A 21,445-nucleotide genomic window follows, 5' to 3' on the forward strand; every position below is an offset into this window, starting at 1 on the left:
TGAGTCACTCCCACAGCTCAAGGCAGGTGAGGAGCTGTGGAGCCGAGCAGCAGAATCAACCGTGCCAGATTGGCCCATGCAGGATTTGGAAGAAATCCTCCCCACTTCAAACTTCCAGTTTCCAGATTGTGTGGAAAGCATGGAGGTACAAGTAGCTGGCCCTATGTTAGAGAGCCAGACAGAATGTATGGACATTGAATGAAGGAAGTGAGTAACTGGGAAACAATTAGTGTTTTGTGTTTTTTTTTTCCCTTTTTGCCTGTGCTTTCCTTCTGTGCAAACCAAGCCTGAAGAATGTGCTATATGTTTGGGCTTTATGAGTATTTTTGGGTTTAAGAATAATACTTACCTGAATTCTAAACTATTGGATTGGTTTAAAGTCAAGTTTGAGAACAAGAAGCTAAAGATAGAACATTTAAGTTTGTGTTTTGAACTTTGGAAATCCTGCTGTGGCTCCCGTTCCTGAGAAGCTAATTAGCTTATCTCTCTCAGCTGTTTGTTTTGCCTTCACGAGGGAGCTGAGGAAAAAAGCTGAACTGTTTGCAAGAGTGTGCTGTAGCTATAGGCATAAGGAGGTATTTCAATATGGTTTATGGCAAGGGTTTATTCCAAACTTTATTTGGCTGCTGAAATCTGCTGTGGCATGTCTCTAATATTAGTGCTGGGAGAAAGTTTGAATTATGAGTGAACACCAGTGTAAAGCAATCCTGAGTCAGAGCACATGATCCCAGGAATAACCAACTACAGGAGATTGCTGTTTTGTTAAAGCTTTATTTTTGCAATTGACGTTATTTTTGAATGACATGCAAAAGCGATCTTTGTTTTATGTTGCATCTTTTTGACCACTGGGTCAGAATAAACATCATATTCTTTCTTAAGAACTTGGTTTGCCTGGTGATATTTTGAAACCCTTTGCTTGCCTTGTCTCTCCCAAGCCTAGGCAGTTGCCTAGTGCTACCTGAAAAGTCCTGAAGGTACCCCTGGTTAGAGGGGACACGCCAGAATCCCGGTGTTTGTCACATGACAGCCCTGCGCTGCGGAAGGTTTGTGACAATGGATAACTTGACCGATTTGGACATGTCATACAATTATAACCACAAAAATATGTCATAAAATATAATTCTAAACTCAAAAGACTCTAGATGAAAAGCAGACTATAGAAAGGAAACCAGAAAAGACCAAACCCATAGTACTAAGATTCAAATGCTAAAATCGGACATGTCCATTATGAAGAGATGTGTGGATCACTGCTAATTATAACGAGTGAGTCTTTAAAATATGAGACGGTAACAGATAGCCAGACCTGATGGACGGAAGTGATAAATACTGGAGCCAAAACCAGAGCACCGTGATGAAACTTGAATGGAAATATGGATACCTATTTATACTTTTGAGTAAAATTGCGATGTGAACATGTCATAGAAAAGAATAAATAATGTGTAAACTAAAAACCAAGAACAACATATTGTAACACCGAACTCAGAATTAATGAAATAACATGCTAAAAGAACTTAACCCCCCTTAAAATAGGGCATATACCTACTTAAAATGATGGCTGGTTACAAACAGTATGCCTAGACTAAACAGGGCAAAAGTAAATGTATGGGAAATGAACAGCTGATAATACAGAGTGTATCTTGAAAACATAGCTCAAAGACAAGCCGACCGGGTAGATGAAAAGTGAAACCTGGGAAAGATCTAAATTATTGTTCAAATGAGCTTCTATTAAAACCAAAGAATAAAACCACAGCACTCGGGAAAGTAAAAAAGGGAGAGTAAAATGGACTTACCGAAAAGGTCTCTGCACTGATGAGATAAACTCGTACACAGATTTCAATGATAGATTATACATTAATAGTAGATCTGTGATGTCAGTTTGGGATGCTCATGGTCCGGACCATGAACATTTAACTTGGACAAGCATGCAGGCATCTTTAGTGTTAATTTGTTTACTGTTAGCCTGTTCCTGGGAGGAAAAGGTGGAAAGGACTAGAAGGGTTAGGCACAAGATTTGCTGGGAGCTTGGTATTGGTGAATTTATGAGATGGCGGAGGAGTTTTATTTATGTGGCCTTTAGGTTTTGGCAGGCTTTGTTTTTGGAAAGTAGGCTGGCAGGGAAAGGTGTGGAGGGTTTTGGGCTGCCCTCCCCCCACCGTTCCAATGGGTAGGGATATGGCACAAAGGGTGGGAAGGGCTTTGAGGATAACTCACAGCTTAGCAGGAATGGAGGTAACATGGAAGCACTGTTTTTTAATTTTTTGTTTAGGTTATCAAGTTGAATTATAGATCCTTGAGGGCATCACTACCTCAAGGGAGATGCATTTTGGGGGCTCAGCGCCACTGTGGGCCCCCTGTGGGTACTAGGAACTATCATCTAGCTGAATGGGAAACTTAAGAGCTATTAGTTTGATGTTTTAAGTTGTGCATTTTTGGAAAGTTGCAGAGTTTAGTATTGTATATATATTGTGTTACGTATTAAACTGTGTTTTCAATATAGCTACGGCCAATGTTTCGGCACCTTATACATTACATATGTTTATATATATATATATATATATTTTTTTTTTTTTTATATATATATAAGGGCAAATAAAAAATTAAAGGCAATTGTTAAATTACGCAATAACCAGTATAGAGCTAGCGAAATGCAGTATAGTTTGTCCACACACAGTGCAGCGCTCGGCCTTTAGACATGTGGCAGCCATGTGGTCAGAAACATAGATGCTTCATTACATGCCCCCTAATCCTAAAAGTAATGTGCCAAATCACAATCATACCTTCAGGCCCCACCCATGAAAAAGGCCATAACTTAGACCTGTTTGCATCCTCTCCCCCTAACCTACTCAATAGGGCCAAATGGTCCCCTGTCCCATGGTCAGATCACTTTCTCCTAGAATTCTGCCTAAACTTAATTGACATAGACCTGAACTCCAAAGCCACCAACACACAAGATTAGTCCGCAGGAAAACAAGACCTGAATTCTTCTGGAACATAGTGTTAAAATCACTCCCACTCCACACGAATAACACCACCTCAGCGATAACCAACTGGAACAAAATCATAGCCAAAACCCTAGATATTGTATCCCTCCTCCACTCACACATAATAAAATAAAACCGAACTTCGCCCTGGTTTATGGAGTTCTTAAGAATAGACAAACAACTATGCAGACGTCTAGAGAGGAAATGGAGGAAAAACAAGACACCAGAACACAGACCACAATGGAGAGCAGCCATAAATAAATATAAGGACAATATATTTGAAACAAAGAAAAACTACTATGCCAGTAAAATAAGAGGCAACACAACCGAGAGCAAAAAACTATTCTGCCTAGTACGACAACTGACATCTCCCCAAACCAAGAATCTGCAACCTTTTCTAATAAAATCTCAGCCCAGGAACTAGCAGATTTCTTCCTCAAAAAGTCAAGTTGGTCCAGCTGGAAGTAGTTAAGACAGCCACAACAAACACTTCCTAACACAACTATACGGAATACACTGAACCCATAAAAGCAGACCATTCATTCACTAACCTTTCCATTCCTGATACCAATAAACTATTATCAAAACTAGACTTACGAAGCAGCCCCCTAGACAACTGTCCTCCATACCTTCTTTCTGCAGCTCTGCATCATATCATTAACTGGCTCACCAACCTGCTAAATAATTCCCTGAACCAAGGGCATCTACCCAAAGAAATGGGTAAAATAGCCTTAATCCCTATACTGAAAACAGCCCATGCAGACCTCTCCATAGCATCTAACTACAGACCGATTGCTGGCATTCCGATCCTCACTAAAATCTTTGAGTCCCATGTCAGCAAGCAGCTAGCCTCATATATAGAGTAACACTCCTGCCTCCATACATCTCAATACGGCTTCCGAAAAAAGCACAGCACTGAGCTCCTCATCATCACTAAAATCAAACAGTTGCTAAATTCAGGTCATCAGGCAATACTGCTCCAATTTGATATCTCCACAGCTTTCGACTCAGTGAACCATCAATTACTCCTAACTAAAGAATGACATGGGGAAAAAATCTGTCCCCGTCACTGCACCGCCCCGTCACCACCGTTCCCTTCACCGCCCCGTCACCGCCACTGCCATCCCATTCACCGCCCCGTCTAGCACCCATCTTCTTCCCTCCGCTCCCCCATAGTCTGGCATCTGTCTTCTTCCCTTCCAGCGTCTTCTCCACACTCTGCCTTCCACATTTCCTTTCAGGGTCTGTTCCTCTCTACCCTCTTTCAATGTCTGTTCTATTCCTTTCCACCACCACCCTTCCCTCCATCCTTTACCATCTGTTCCTTTCTACAACCCTTCTTTCATATCTTCTATCAGTCCCCCCACCATCACTAGCAGTCTCTCTTCTCCCTTACCATGAGCAAATAGAACTTCTGAAAATTGTATTGCTGAGGCATTATTTCTAGTACGCCTTTTTTTCCAGATGGATAATGACATCAATTTTATAATTCTTACTGTCTGCTCTGATTTCATTCACAATTTGGTTTGTGTTTTGTACCTGAGGATTCCATGAGGCATTTAACCTTTTCCTGTCTCTTCTGTGATTTCAAGTTGATTCCTTCAATAATGGAGTATCAAGGCAGTAGCAGTTTTCTATTTTGGGCTCTTTTGACATTGTTTAAGGGATTTCTTGTACATTTGGTGCTGGTCTTCTTTGATGAGGTCACTTCAGAATCTATTTCCAAGGAAGAGAAACTTTTTCCCTTTCACCCCCTCCTTCCTTGTGTGAGCCGGAACACGCGGTCCCCGCAAGCAAGTAATTTTATATCATTTTCATTCTATTCATTCATAGAAATTAAAGTCTAGATAATGCCAGTCACATAACAAAACATGATTTTACAAAAATAATTCCCTGCACAGTCAAGCCTGCAAGGATTACTAGATGTCTTTCAGCAGCTCCCCTTCCTCCCTCCCCCTTACCTTTGTGGCCAAGTCAAAATGATCTACCAACAATAAAATTTTAAAAACACAAAGCACGCTGTACGCAGAGAAAATGTTAATTATCATTTATATTCCGCGGGTTTTCAAAGAGGTCAAGGCAGATGACTTTATGCAATGTCACTTCAGTAACAACTATACAAAAATAGACAAATATTCCCCCTCCCTTTTTACTAAACTGCGATAGCGGTTTTTAGCGCAGGGAGCTGCGCTGAATGCCCCACGTTGCTCTCGACGCTCATAGGCTCCCTGCGCTAAAAACCACTATTGCGTTTTAGTAAAAGGGGGCCATAGTGCAAAATATAGACAACAGATATAAATTCTCAAAACGGACACATTTTGATCACTAAGTTGAAAATAAAATCATTTTTCCTACCTTTTTGTCTGGTGATTTCATGAGTCTCTGGTCCTTCTTCTGGTTCTTCTTCTTTCTTCTCCTGCCCCCCCTCTTTCTTTCTCTCTCCCCCTGGCTCCCCTCTTTATTTCTGCCTTTCTTTCTCTCTCCCCCTGGCCCCCCTCTTTATTTCTGACTTTCTTTCTCTCTCCCCCTGGCCTCCCTCTTTATTTCTCTCTGCCCCTGGCCCTCCTCTTTCTTTCTGCTTTCTTTCTCTCCCCCTTGACCCCCCTCTTTCTTTCTGCCTTTCTTTCTCTCTCCCCCTGACCCCTCTTTATTTCTGCCTTTCTTTCTCTCTCCCCCTGGCCCCCCTCTTTATTTTTCCTTTCTTTCTCTCTCCCCCTAGCCCCCACAAAGCCATCGTGCCAATTTCTCCACTTCCACGATTCTTTCCCTACCCTCACCCCCAAGCCAGCAGCCGATTTCTCCCTGCTCCTTCCCCGATGTCCTGATGTCCTGAACTTCATCGGGCAGCAGCAGCATTCACAATTCACTGCTGTTGCCCGCTTCAGGCCTTCCTCTCTGTCGGGTCCTGTCTTCATGAAAACAGGAAGTAGGCAGGACCCGGCAGAGAACAAGGCCTGAAGCCGGCAACAGCAGCGAATTGTAAACGCTGCTGCTGCCCGAAGAAGGTAATGGAGCACCGAGGCAGACCGCTTCTCCCCCCTCCCAGCCGAACCCCAGCTGACCCTCCTATCTCCCCCCGTGAACCTTTCCGACCCTCCCAGCGAGAGCAGCAAACCTCCTTCGCGGCTTTCTCCTCCCTCTGCCGCATCACTGATGACATCATCAGTGATGCGGCAGAGGGAGGAGAAAGCCGACGCTACTGGAGGGAGATTTGCTGCTTTCGCTGGGAGGGTCGGAAAGGTTCACTTGGGGGGGGAGAGATAGGAGGGTCAGCGGGGGTTCGGCTGGGAGGGGGAGAAGCGGTCTGCCTCGGTGCTCCAAGGCCTGGCGCCATTACCTTTTTCGCCCTTCCCGCCCCCCCCCTTGATACGCTACTGCTCTCCAGCTCTCCTTAGTTTGCTGGTTTTCTTTTTCGGCGCACGCGCGGCTGTTCAAAGTTCAATCTTCTGCTCTGCTGCAACTTCCTGTTTCTGGTTGGGTCAGAGCAGAAGATCGAATACTGAGCAGCCGCGCGTGCGCGGCTCTTTTGAAAGCGTTCCGGTCGCCGAAAAAGAAAGCCGGCAAACTAAGGTGAGATGGAGAGAGGAAGCTGGTTAAACGATCGAGCCGGCGTGCTGGTGGGCTGGTGGGGGCTGCGGGGACCGCACGATCCTTTATGCCTCACTGCAGTGACAAGACCATTCACCGCTCCACGGGGAGGAGATGGCCTTGTCCCCGTCCCCGCAGAGGCTGCTAATTTTCATTCCCCGTTTTTGGCAGGTTACCCGCGGCTAAACGCAGTAGCCGCGGGTAAACCGCCACCGTGTCATTCTCTACTCCTAACCAAACTCTCGGAAATCAGAATAACAGGGACTGTACTGAAATGGTTCACCGACTTCTACAAAATTGCGAATACTTGGTCAAAAGGCAAGAATCATATTCCAACCCTTAGAAGGCATTCTGTGGCATCCCACAGGCTCCCCATTATCCCCAATCCCATTCATGAGCTCGTTGGGACACATCAAAATGGAAGACAAACTGTACTATTTTATGCTGACAACATCCTCCTCCTCATCCCCATAACCAATAACCATCCTAATATTGCTGAGAAAATCTCAAACAATATAGATAAAATTCAAACCTGGGCAATGAACTACAAGCTGAAAATGAACAACACTAAGACCAAAGCCATTGGTTTCCGCAACACACAACAGAATATCATTTCTAACCTCACTCTTCCATCAGGCATCACTCTCATAATGGAAAAAATCCACCAAGGTACTAGGCTGCATCTTAGATGACATTCTCACAATGGAACCACAAATATCTAATCTTCAGAAAAAGACCATCTACACTATGCAGCATCTGCGACTCACAAGATCATACTTCCACCCACACCACTTTACTCTGATCGTTCAGATGATGGTCCTACCTCAACTGGACTATTGCAACTGGAATATTGCAACTTGGCATCAATACTACTCTTATCCGCAAACTGCAACTCATCCAGAACACAGCCATTAGCCTAATCTACAAATTAAAGAAATTTAATTAATCCCAACCGTCATCAGGAACTACACTAGCTCCCAATATCATCCCGAATAATTTTCAAATCGTCATGTATCCTACACCAGATTTTATAGGGAAACTCAGCAGACCCTCTCATCCAACTATTCTCTACTGCTTGGTCGACATCAAAAAGAATCCTTAACAGAATCCAACTATACCTGCCATCCACAAAATACCTCCACTACAAGTGAATTTTCCACTCTATGCTAACTTATATGGGTGTAAAAATCTGGAATGACCTACCAGAAACCATCAGGAAAGAGACAAACTACATCACATTCAGAAAAAAAACCTGAAGACTCACCTCTTTGACAATTAACTGTCTTAATTTCTGTATAGCACCTCCTACTTCTAGGTCCCTCCTCTTGCTTCTTCATGCCCCCTTCCCCTACCTATTTCCCCTTCCTCTTTGATCTGTCACCTTGAGCCTGTATTGGTATGTGCGACTCACAAATGGAAGATTAGATAAGAATACGTCCGATCTGCGCACAACTTAGGCTAGTCAAAAAGGTGGAGGAGTAGCTCTCTACGTAAAGATCGATATCCAAGCGATTGAAATGCAAGGGACCTGGGGAGAGGAAGAAGCGATATGGATCGCTCTAAAAAGAGAAGATGGAACTTTTATCTATGTGGGTGTAGTCTACAGACATCTGACTCAATTGCAGCAACTTGATAAGGATCTGATTGTGGATATCCAAAAGTTTGGAAAGAAAGAGGAGGTGCCGCTGTTGGTAGATTTCAACCTGCCGGATGCAGACTGGAATGTTCTGTCTGCAGAATCAGAAGGAAGTAGGGAGATTGTGGATGCCTTTCAAGAGGCTGTGCTCAGACAAATGGTGATGGAACCCATGAAGGAAAAAGCAATATTGGATCTGGTCCTCACAAATGGGGAGAGTATCTCTAATATTCGAGTGGGTGCTCACCTGGGAAGTAGTGTTCATCAAACGGTTTGGTTTGATATAAGGGCTAAAGTGGAGAGCGGCCGTACAATACTTAGTGCTTCTTCTATTAACTGCACTAGCAGTTTCTAGCGTGGGAAGCCGCGCTGAATGGCCCACGCTACTCCCGATGCTCACAGAGTTTCTATGAGCATCGGGAGCAGCGCGGGCTATTCAGCACGACTCTCTGCACCAAAAACTGCTAGCGCAGTTTAATAGAAGAGGGGGTTAAAGTCTTGAATTTCAAACGTGCGGACTTTAATAAAATGGGAGAGTACCTGAAGAAAGAGCTGTTAGGATGGGAGGACATAAGAGAAGTGAAAAAACAGTGGTCTAAGCTGAAAGTAGTGATAAAAATAGCTACGGACCTTTATGTGAAGAAAATAAATAAAAACAAGAGATAAAGGAAACTGATATGGTTCTCCAAACTAGTGGCAGAGAAAATAAAGGCAAAAAAGTTGGTGTTCCTGAAATATAAAAAAACCCAAGAAGAGGAGTACAGAAATGACTACTGGGTGAAACTGAAAGAAGCCAAGAAAGAGATACATCTGGTGAAAGCGCAGGCAAAAGGACAAATGGCTAAAAATGTAAAAAAGGGAGACAAAATTTTTTTCCAGATATATTAGTGAAAGGAGGAAGATGAATCAAGGACATATGCTAGATGTTATTTACATAGATTTCAGCAAAGCCTTTGATACGGTTCCTCATACGAGGCTCTTGAACAAACTTGAAGGGCTGAAATTAGGACCTAAAGTAGTGAACTGGATTAGAAACTGATTGTTGGACAGATGCCAGAGGGTGGTGGTTAATGGAAGTCGCTCGGAGGAAGGAAAGGTGAGTAGTGGAGTCCCTAAGGGTTCAGTGCCGGGGCCGATCCTGTTCAATATATTTGTGAGTGATATTGCTGAAGGGATAGAAGGTAAGGTTTGCCTTTTTGCAGATGATACCAAGATTTGAAACAGAGTAGACACCGAGGAGGGAATGGAAAACATGAGAAAGGATCTGCAAAAGTTAGAGGAATGGTCTAATATCTGGCAACTAAAATTCAATTCAAAGAAATGCAGAGTAATGCATTTGGGGATTAATAATCGGAAGGAACCGTATGTGCTGGGAGGTGAGAGGCTGATATGCATGGATGGGGAGAGGGACCTTGGGGTGATAGTGTCTGAAGATCTAAAGGCGAAAAAACAGTGTGACAAGGTGGTGGCTGCTGCCAGAAAGATGCTGGGCTGTTTAAGGCGTAACCAGTAGAAGAAAGAAGGTATTGATGCCCCTGTACAGGTCGTTGGAGTATTGTGTTCTGTTTTGGAGACTGTATCTGGCGAAGGATATAAGAAGACTTGAAGCGATTCTGAGGAGGGTGACGAAAATGATAGAAGGTTTGCACCAAAAGACGTATGAGGAGAGATTGGAAGCCTTGAATATGTATTCCCTGGAGGAAAGAAGGGACAGGGGAGATATGATTCAGATGTTCAAGTATTTGAAACGTAGAACAAAATGTAGAACAAAATATTTTCCAGAGAAAGGAAAATGGTAAAACCAGAGGACATAATTTGAGGCTGAGGGGTGGTAGACTCAAGAGCAATGTAAGGAAATTCTTCTTTACAGAGAGGGTGGTGGATGCCTGGAATGCGCTCCTGAGAGAGGTGGTGGGGAGGAAAATGGTGACAGAGTTCAAAAAAGCATGGGATGAACACAGAGGATCTAGAATCAGAAAATAATAATAATAAATATTGAAGAACTAAGGCTAGTACTGGTCAGACTTGCACGGTCTATGTCTGTATATGGCTGTTTGGTTGAGGATGGGCTGGGGAGGGCTTCAATGGAGACTTCAGTAGTTGGAACCTAAGCACAGTACCGGACAGAGCTTTGGATTCTTGCCCAGAATAGCTAAGAAGAAGAAGAAAAAAATTTTGAAACTGAATCAGGTTGGGCAGACTGGATGGACCATTTGAGTCTTTATCTGCTGTCATCTACTATGTTACTATGTTATGTTACTATGTATTTTTTTAGGTTTCTAGCATTTGTATACTGATACTTCAAATTCATTTTTCCTTATATCTACAGGCTGCTGAGAAAATGACAGGGATAATTTGAGTCCTTTACTCTGCCTTCCTCTTAAACACTCCTGGCTTTCTTTCACCATTATTGAAACCTCTCTAGCGGGCCTCCCTAAATAACCTGTTTCAATAGTATCCTTCAAGAATGCGTCACACCGAACCATCCAAGTTTCCAAGTTTATTTAAGATTTGATGGACCGCTTAATCAAACTTCAAAGTGATGTACATACCTAAAATCCATACAACTTTCAGGGGGGACAAAACACATCACATATAACCACAAACAAGACTTACACATAGTGAGGAAAAAGGGAAAGAAATACAATATTTTAAAGAAAGTAAGACAAAAAGGGAATGGACAAAAGGAAGGGTGACAAGAAATAAAGTCGAATGGCAGACCATAAGGAATGTATCAAGACAAGAGTACTAGCAATTGAAGGCGTCTTTAAAAAGAAAGCATTTCAACTTACTCTTGAATCAGTCTAACATGCGTTCTTCCCTTAGGTGAATGGGGAGAAAATTCCACAGTTGTGGAGCTGTTACAGAGAAGATGTATTGTCGATGAGTATTAATAACCTTACTAGAGAACTGAAAGTAAATGCTGATCGTTAGACCTAAGAATTCTTGTAGGGGCATAAGGAATTAAGAGCCTATCAATGAAGACCGGGGTTTTATGAAGAAGGCATTTAAGGGTTAATAGACATATTTTATAAGATATTCTGTGAGAAACTGGAAGCCAGTGTGCTTTTTTGAGAAGTGGCGAGACATGATCAAATTTTTTTGCTTTCATGATAAATTTTATTGAGATGTTTTGAATAATTTGAAGATGCCTTATTTATTTTTGGGCAATGCCCATGAATAGGGCATTGAAGTAATCAAGGAATGCATTAATATATTCAAAGATGTAGGTTCTAAGAATTTTGAAACGGAGCATATTTGACGTTGTCTGAAAAAGGTAGATTTAACAACATTGCTAATATGCTCATGAAATGATAACTTTTGATCGAAAATTACTCCTAAGATAATCAAGTTGACTGTTTTTAGTGTGTTACCCACTCCTGGGTGACTGTTGGTTCCCCCCCTCCCCGCCCCACCATCTCAGTTTAAAAGCTGCTCTATCTCTTTTTTATTCAACATTCAAAAATATGGAAGGTCTCAAAACATTTTCAAAGTAAACAGTAACTTATATCTCACGGACTTCAGTGGTACCGTCTGCATGCCACTAAACTTTTAGAACATGCAGAATCAATGGCACCCCTAATGTTAAAACTATTGTAGTGAGTTGATACTATTATATATTTTACTACCTTGCAGGGGAATTCCTTGATACAGCCCTGTGGGGCGAAACATAGTCTACGTCAGAATGCGTACCCCCACCCGCGTAGCTAAAGATAAGTACTGGCATACGTTTTTGAATATAAATTCAAAACAAAATTATCTTTCAAAATGTTAAAAAATATAAGGGACCAATGACGATTAGGGGTGCCATTGATTCTGCATGTTCTAAAAGTTTAGTGGCATGCAGACGGTACCACTGAGGTCCATGAGATATAAGTTACTGTTTACTTTGAAAATGTTTTGAGACCTTCCATACTTTTGTATGTTGAATAGAATATTGCAAGGGAAGGCTTGAAGAGTGTTATAGCCACAGTTGAAAATTTCTATCTCTTTTTTAAACATTAGCGCCAGCAGCCTGATTCCATCCTGGTTAAGGTGGAATCCATCCTTTCGGTACAAGCTCTCCCTTTCCTAGAAGGTTGCCCAGTTCCTAACAAATCTAAATCCCTCATTCCTGCACCATTCAATCACCTGTAAGTTTGTCTAAGCTTCAGCAGGCAGCTTAGGAGGATTACTCCTGCCCTGGTTCGCCTCTGGACCACCAGAGCATAAAAGGTAGGCCTATTCAGGTGTGGGTGGTGGGAGGGAAATGGAGGGGTGCAGAGTAGGCCAGGACAGGACAGGGGAGGGTTCCCACCTGTCCCAGCTAGCTGCTGGAACACCAAGCCTCAAGGCAAGCCCAGAAGAGGCATGTAATGGGACAAGGAGGGAATGGGGGTGCAAAGCTCAACGCTGGACCATCAGATCTAGGAGAAGCTTGCAACAGGTCCTGGAGGTGCTCATTTGGGGATGACTTGAATGTAAACTGAGACTCCCATTTTTGGACCTTTTTTTTGGTCCAAAAATCTTGGTTTATATTCGAGTTTATATGGTATAAGAAATTAAAATAAAAGATAAGCAGTTGAATTCTGAAGCCTTTTCTCTCTTTTTTTTGTTAATATTTTTGATAGCTTCAGTGGTATTGAGACATAACCTACTGATTTCATCTTTGTTTTGTACCAAAAAAGCCTAATAAAAAGCCATATGTTGTAATTTTATCTTCCAGACAGTTTTAGTCAGTCTTGCACACTATAAATAAAGAACAGCACTAGATATGTGTGAAAGGTAAAAATCTATGGAATAGATATACAGAAAACATGAAAAAGCTGATGTAATTAGCTGAAATCGTGCAGCTATCTAAAGGCCAATCTTTGAATGATGAATCAGACATTACAGTTGGAGCATTTTCAATCTAAGATTTAATCTGCTTGAGGTAACTGCTCTTCATGCTCATATTTTGTGATTTAGCAATAGAGAGAACATTCAAAGTACTCCTAAAGATAAACCTATTGCTGGAGGATATTCGCTGTATAAACACCTATGCTGAATATGTACAGTCCCCTGCATTGTAAACTGCTCTTAACTACATAGTACATTCCCTTGCATTGTATCTTTGCTGTGTATGTACAGTCTCTTGCATTGTAAACCGCTCTGAACTGTTTGTGGTATTGCGGAATACAAAAATAAAGTTATTATTATTATTATTATAAAAACATAGTAGTTTGGTTTTGGCATTTTTGTGAAAAATGAAAAAGCAAATAACAGTTACTGGTATCACTCTTTAATCTTAACTTTCAAATACTACTTTTGGTCTAAATTTCACATGCATTTTAAGATATTGTATGAAGGTACAGGTGACTGAATAATGCAGCATTAAAGAGGAGAGTGGCTTCCTTTCTTTTTCTTTTTTTTTTAATTCTTTATTTAAATTTTTCAAATAAACAACAATTGTGCTTAACAGGCAATATATGATATTAATACATCCAATATTAGTAATCATGATAATTCAAAGTAAAAATTATAATACAAAATAAATCCATTTTCATTATTGGATTAATATATTAACAAAAAAGAAGTAAACCATACTTTTTATTTAAACATAGTCCTCAATAAGGGAGGAAGGAGACTAAGAGAGAGAAATTCTTCCAGGAAAGATCACATATTAAAGTTTTACAGGAAATTAAGTGAAAACCGATGGTTAATAAAAATAGACCTGGGTTATACCGAAAATCACTATGGTGCAAATGAAACACCTTTACCCTCCAAGAAGAAACGTAACTGCTGAGAATCATAAAAAATGTATCTATTGTTTTGAAATACAACAAAACATTTACAAGGAAATCTTAACTGAAAAGAAGCTCCCAATGATACAACTTTATCCCTATATGTAAGAAATTCTTTCCTTCTAGTCTGAGTCCATTTTAAAACGTCAGAATATATACATATTCTTTCTCCCAAAAAAGAAACTTGTTTTAAACCATAATACAATTTCAAAATCATTTCTTTATCCTGATAAAATACCAGGGAAACTATCAGTGTAGCTCGTCCGGACAATTCAAGATTTGATGATTCCAAGAAAGTTGTTAAGTCTTGTTCAGTAGTTGTATCAGACTCCTTTATTGTCCTTTTTAAATGATAAATCTTCTGCAAAGGTGGAATATTCATTTCCGTAATTTTTAATATAGAAATCAGGAAGTCCTTAAATAATTCCCTAGGAGTTTTAAATTTAGACATAGGAAAATTTAAAATCCTCAAATTTAAACTCCTATTTTGATTTTCCAAGTTTTCAATTTTACGGAGAAGAAAAACTTTGTCCTTTGCATTCTGGTTACTTGAAGATTTAATCTCAGTTATAGATTTTTCAATGTCTCCTACTTGTTTCGCTTGATCACAAGAAACAATCTCCAATTTATTGACTTTAGTAGAAACTTCAGCCATCAAGGAAATAAATCCTATACATACAGTTTGAAGATTTTCAATTGCTCCCCACAGTGAATCCAGTGTAACCACCGCCGGTTTCACAAGCGGCTTGAGATGAGGTAACCCGGGTTCCCGCTCTCCTTCCCGGGTTTCACCTCCCCCACTCTCACCACCGCTTGCCTGCAGTGTTCCTCCTCCCTCTCCTGGTCTTGTCTCCGAGTTTGCCTGCAACAGGGTCATCTCCTGAGTCGGCTGCTGCCGAAATCCCTCAACAGGAAGTAACAGCTCCGTTGCACTGCTCGGGGGAGGAGGAGGGTCAGGTCCCAAAGGGCTCAGCGACGCATCGTCCAAGAACTTTGAGGAAAACGTTACCGAAGGTAAATTTTTACTGCCAGAACGGGAGCTTGGACTCACGCGTCCACTCCCGTCGCCATCTTGTCTCCGCTTCCTTTCTAATCTAAAACATTTTGGTCCCACACATTGAGAGGGGTTTGGAGTTTAGCTAGTTAAGTTTAACAGTATAGCAGTCAAACATAGACCTGGTATTTGCACAGCCCGATTTGGCCACTAAACTTGGCCAGGGGGAGGGAGAGTTGGAAGAGTTTAAAAAAAAAAAAAAATCAAAGAATACTACAGATCTCTAGAAATTACCAGGTATCTTCCTGTAAAACGTTTTTTGTAATTCTTTTGTAATCCGCCTTGCACCACAAGGCAATGGCAGAATAGAAATCTCTAATGTAATGTAATCTCACATAAGGTTGTTTGGAAAGAGTTCAGCAGCCTTCTTCTCTCCCTGTTATTTCCAGAACTCTCTGCAAAAGTTTTAGTCTCCTCCTCCTCCTGAGAAACGATAAAGCCCTGTTTCTTTTCTTATAGATAGTTTTGTTTACCTTCAACTTAGGATTCATCTATAGGAATTGCAATAGCTAATTATAATCCTGCAATTTTTTATAGACCACAGTGTAACATGCACTGCTATATGTGTTTTTATAAATAATGGCAATGAAATCAATGAGAATTAAAATTCAAAGACCTTGTGTGGGCTTGCAGAAAAGTCATGATTTGAATGTATATAAATCAGCAAAAAAAAAAACCACAGTATGAAAAACATTCTTTTTTTACTATAAAACATTTCATTGTGTAGGTACAATTAGAATTTGAGTGAAATATAATTATAGTCAAAACTGCTATTATATATAGTTGGTAGCAGGTTTTTCCTGGTGGTTGCAACCTTTGTTCTGGAATGATCTACTACTACTTTTTGCTTTCCCAGTCGTCTCTCCTAGCTAAAATCAAAACTTTTCAAGTGCTGCTGCAGGTTGGTTGAATGCAAGCAGTGTCTCACTTCTGGCTCACCACACAATTGTTTCCCACATACTCACCTTTATAGGACCCACAGGGACCCCTGAAGAAGACTTTTTGTCGAAACGCGGACCATGTTGGGTCCTGAATCCCTAGTGGACTAGGTCCTTTAAGGCTCTTATGTGGATGATTTATTTTTATGTGGATGGAATTATTATATGTGGATAATTTCAGTGTACTTTTGGAACTTTGACACTTTCAAATAAAGTCCATTTAGGAACATCGTCACTCCACAGAGTTTTTTTTGGTGGTTTTTTTTTTGTTTTCTCTGAATTTGTTCAAATACACATATTCTGTTATTGTATATGCAGAGCCCCATTTTACAAAGAATTTAGGTCAGAATGTTGTGCTCAGGTCTGGTGGTGATTTATGAAAGGCTCGACTGACAAAGAGCCTTTTCTAAAATAACCTGCAAGAATACATACTAAACATACAAGCTGAAAAACTGAATGACACAAACTGGCAGCCTCCATGTGGAATTGCCAGAAGTTGTAGATGGAAGAAGTGCTTTTGCCACTTCCACATTACCCATGCTATAGGTGTAAGTGCTACCAAATGAACAGTGAGAGAACAGTTCAGCTTGGTTTCATTTTGGTTGAGGATATATGAGGCCGCAGTTCTCAGCCCAGCCAACAAAGTTGGGGCAATCTCCATCGAGGGCTGTACACTTAGGGCTCCTTTTACGAAGGTGCACTAGTGTTTTTAGCGCACGCTAGCTGAAAAACTACCACCTGCTCAAGAGGAGGCGGTAACAGCTAGTGCGCAGGGCATTTTAGCGCGTGCTATTCCGCGTGTTAAGGCCCTAACGCACCTTCGTAACAGGAGCCTTTAGTCCAGTAATTTTCTACTTTTTTCATTCTGTCAGAAAAAATATGGAACAAAAAAGTGGAAAAATTGCTATATGTAGGAGGTAGTAAGGGCTCCCACAGTAGTTCTCTGAAATAGTTGTATGTTAATGGTAATATTAGTGCATGACCATTAATTGAAATTGAAAATTGACCATTTTATGGCCATGCAAGAAGTAGGCTTAGCACATGGAAAAGTCCTGCTTTGGGGTATGCTAAGACTTATGCTAGCGCAGTAAAAGAGCCCCTAAATGATGTTGTTTTTTTAAAGTTGTGATCTGCTTAGTTTATAGGTGGAATATAAATAGGGAAAATAAATATACATGAAACTAATATAGAGGAACAAAGAAAAAGTCACAGGACAAAATGGCTAAAAAAGCAGCACATCTCTGGAAATCTGCCACAAATCCAAAGCAATACAGCGCTGTTGTATGAATGCTTGCAGAATGACCATGCAAATCAGCAATATATTCCATCTAGAACTGCTTTCGGTAAAACTAAGAAGGCTTTATCAACTATCCACGGCCTGTGTAATGTTTTCTTTTATAGAAATGCCAAAACTATAGGTATTAATATTACAGATGGATACTATTTTTATGTATTCAACACTATGGAAAAACACTTATTTATTTCATTTGTGTTCCCAGAGACTTAACAAAAGGGGTGGTGACAATATTAGGCAGCAAATGAGTGGGAAATTTTAAAGGGATTTATGTGTCTAGAACAACTCTTAAGTAGGGGTTCATAAAATTGCTCTAGAAGTATACCAGCATAGATTTATGTACTACCAATTATACCAAGTATTTTTGTTCATACAAGTAGGCATTGCTGGGGGCAGAGAGCAGATGGAATTGGGCCAGATGAGCACTTGCCTGTGTATTTTTAGAAAATAAATAGATATGTGCCAATTTTTACCAGCACATACAGGCACAAATTTGCACTTGCTGCAGAGTAGGTGCAAATTTGTGTGAGAGCATTAGTGCTCTATTGGGGCTCAAGGACTGTAAGCTATGTGTGGCTGGTGCAGCTGCACATGGGGCAAGGGAAGTCATCCATTGGTTTCCCTTGCACCGATGTCATTAAAGTGGGCGGAGCCAGAGTGCACCTCATCAGTTGGGGGGGGGGGGGGTGAGGCGTTACACAAGGCACATTTGGAAATTGCTACATTCCTGCTGGGGCTGAGTCTATTTTATAAAGGCAAATACATGTGAATGTTGCCTTCACAGAGTATGCACATAAATGGCACATTTTCTTTAGATGCCTCATTTACAAAAATCGTCCTTTCAGTGTAAAGCCTTTTTCTGGATGACTTATTTCATTGGCTTCTTGTATACCCAAAGAACTCTCACAGGAAACTAGAAAGAGATACATGGTGTGCTTACAGCATAAATACTTGAAAATCATGCATATGAATTAAGCCCCATATCTGCCATGTTAATTATGAAGTTTTAAATGCAAAACAAACAATGTAAGACACAATGTATCTACATCACCATTTGCAGTTAATGTTAACTCTAAATAAGTGCAACCTGCTTATAAATTAGAGAGAGAGAAATAAATAAAATTTGATGAATAAATATGAAAAACATTTCTCTCAGAGAATTTAATTTTTTTTTTTTTAAATCAGCACTCATTTAGAGTTTGGGATTTGTGAAAGAAAGCTTTAAAAGGAGCAAACCTGATTGGCTGTGGCTGCTGCGGCGTAGGGGACACTTGTTGCAGGAGTTGTTGCTGCAGAGACAGTGGCAGACGTAGCGCTGTGCATCATGGGTACTTTCAGGAGGGGAACCATGGAAGCAATGAACAGGAGGGTGTAGCATTATGGTAACAGAAGTGGTATTTGGCATGGTGAATATCACAGAGCAGTAAGCCATCATGGGTTAAACCAGCAGATGGCATGCAATCACAGTGCAAAGCAAGAAAGCGTGGGAGAGAAATAAAAAAAGGGAAAATAGCTTATTACAAGTACAATTAAAAGAAGTTTTGCCAAAAATAATCAGCGATTCCCAGAAAAGGCAAAAAAAAGGTCAATTGTCCAATTGTGCATCCACTAAAATGATAAATAATTTAGCAATTTCAGAATGAATTGTCTAAAGTAAAAGAAATCTCTGTAAAATAGTAAAATGTTATCACTATTTTCATCATTGACCAATATAAACCATTTTTAATTTGGACAACAAAACCATCCACATTAATTCTTCCACTGTGCAGTGTAAATAGGTTATTTTTTTTTTTTTTTTTAAAAACCCCTCTCAAAGACACAAAGGGGTCCTTGTACTAAAGCTGTGGTATAAGTGACCTTAGTGCACTGCTTAAATGCGGCTTTCCCGTATGCTAAGGCCACTTGTGCCATGGCTGGAAAATGGCTGACTTTCCCATTTTCCCATTTAATGGCCATGTGCTAATCTCACCATTAGCGTGGAGGCATTACCTATTTTATAGGTGGTAAGGAGCTGTGTGCCAACGCAACACTAATCAAGTGGAGGGGTATAATCGAAAGGTACGTCTAAGTCCGTTTTCATCCAAGTCGCAAGTCGTCCAAAGTAAAAAACATCTTAGGATACATTTTCAAAAAATACGTCCAAATTGGTTTTTGTTTTGAAAATCGTCTAAGTATACGTCCTGCTGATCTAATCGTCTAAATCGCTAAATCGTCCTTCTTTATATTACATTTTCGTCCAACTTTTCGTCCAAATCAAAAATGCCTAGAACAAGCCCTATTGGACGTGGGAGGGGTCTGCAAAGTAATGGACTGAACACTCAGACATGGCACCTAAATAGTGGGGTACCTTACAGGGTACTGCTGTGAACTTCACAAAAAGGGTGCCATGTCATCATCTCACTACAGCTCCCTTATAGGTCATGATAAGCCCTCCAAACCACCTCCAGAATCCCATAGAACCACTTATCTATCACCCTTAATAGCCCTTATGGCTGCAGGAGCCACTTATATGCCAGTACAAATGGGTTTTGGGGGTGTTTAGGGGAGCGCACGTGTTTCAGTATCAATGCAGTAATTACAGGGGCTTATGGGCATGGGGCCTCCTCTTCATGGGTCCCTAACCCACCCCAAAGATGGCTTAAGACGCCTCTGTGCAGGTTGACTAGGTTTTCCTATGCCAGGCTGCCAGGTGATGATGGTCTGGAGGCTGAATTTTAAAGGTGCGATTATGATTTTTATAGGGTTGCTGGGGGTCGGTGATCACTGGGGTAGTGTGTGGGTGTCTGTATTATGTGTTTGCAGTGCTTATCTGGTGACTTTAGGTAGTTTTTTGTGACTTAGACCATGTTTTAAATGGTCTAAGTCACAACGTCCAAGTTCCGTCAATCCTGTGCTGTATAACTTTCGGTTATACATGCAGTACAACTAAGTCTAAGCCAATTTCCAGGCACGACACAAGTGGCCTTAACGTGCAAGAAAGACCCACATAAGGGGCACTTTTGCCATGGCTTTAGTAAAAGGACCCCTTTGTTCTTTACTCAGGGAATATTTGACTTTCTTGACTCCACCACTATTCCTAATTTTATGCGCTCATCCAAATTTTGGTGGATTAGAAGCTTATTGAGACATAGAAATACACATGGAATACTTTTCTATAAAACTAATTAATGTAATAAAAATATGAATGGCTTTGTTTTCAGATTAGAAATATATAAATTAAATGTGCAGCTCTCAGTTCTTAATCAGGTTTACCAAATGTACCCTGCCTTTTATTCTTTTCTTATCACTTAAGGTCTTATGTTCTAATTGTTCATGTATGTAAAACTGCTTAGAAGCACATTACCCTGTGCCAATAATAAAAGCAGTCTAGAAATATGATCTTGATCTTAATATACTTTTTAATCTAGAATGAAAAAGTCATTATTTTATGTTTAATGGGTTTGGTTCAGGTGTCATTCTGAAATAGCAGCTCTCAACCAGGATTTTGTAGCACACTGGTATGTCACCAAAATTTGATGTAGACAACAAGCCAGTGCTTTCTACTGAGAAGAACACAAATGCAGGGAGCCAGGTGGCTGACACCTCTGTTGTCACTTCCAATTACTGCTTCTCTAACAGCCCAGGTCATAGACATGAGGTGCTGCTCCCTCACACATGGCTGTGATCCTTTGGTACTCCCTCCCCTCCATCTTCCTGGTTGTTATTGTTGGGTGAAGAGGGTGAGTTTTAAAAGCAGGATTTTAAGGGAGTGAACAGAATTTAACAGTTGAAAGCGACAGATGGACTCGGGGGGGGGGGGGGGGTGTAGAGGAAGGATTGAGCAAGAAAGGGCAGGGAGGCTGAGAGAAAAAATGGTCTGGTCTCAAAAAGGGGTATGAGAGAGAGAGAGAGGGGTCAGAATGAACACAGGGCCAGAATAACTATTGGATCAGGTGAGGCAATGGTTCAGGGCAACAGGTGATAAAGGGTTCCAAAATTCCCAGCCTCTGATATTACCACCAGTGACTTACCTGGTCTAAAGGTTAAGCCTTCTTCTCCCCCCTCCTTGTGAATCCGGCATCTCTCCCTTGATTGCCTGGTCTAGCATCTTTCTCTCTCTACCCCTCTGGTCTGGTCTCTCTCTCCCTCCCTATTTTTACTATGGTCCTATACACTTTACCTTGGTTGCTGGCAGTGACAGCAGAATGAACAA

At 40.9% G+C, this 21,445-nt stretch overlaps 1 protein-coding gene across 8 annotated transcripts in view; it reads right to left on the reverse strand.

Moving 5' to 3' along the window:
- MBNL2 (muscleblind like splicing regulator 2) overlaps positions 1-21,445 on the reverse strand; it is a 334,741-nt gene that overhangs the window by 52,907 nt on the left and 260,389 nt on the right. For 2 of the 8 annotated variants that reach the window (XM_033948340.1, XM_033948338.1), the window contains one exon: positions 18,490-18,584. The exons of the other annotated variants lie outside the window; for them this stretch is intronic. In XM_033948340.1, the coding sequence (XP_033804231.1) occupies positions 18,490-18,584 (95 nt within the window). The remainder of the gene's footprint in view (positions 1-18,489; positions 18,585-21,445) is intronic. 8 annotated transcript variants of the gene reach the window in all.

The sequence above is a fragment of the Geotrypetes seraphini genome, chromosome 6, assembly GCF_902459505.1.
Source record: "Geotrypetes seraphini chromosome 6, aGeoSer1.1, whole genome shotgun sequence".
NCBI classification, from domain to species: domain Eukaryota; kingdom Metazoa; phylum Chordata; class Amphibia; order Gymnophiona; family Dermophiidae; genus Geotrypetes; species Geotrypetes seraphini.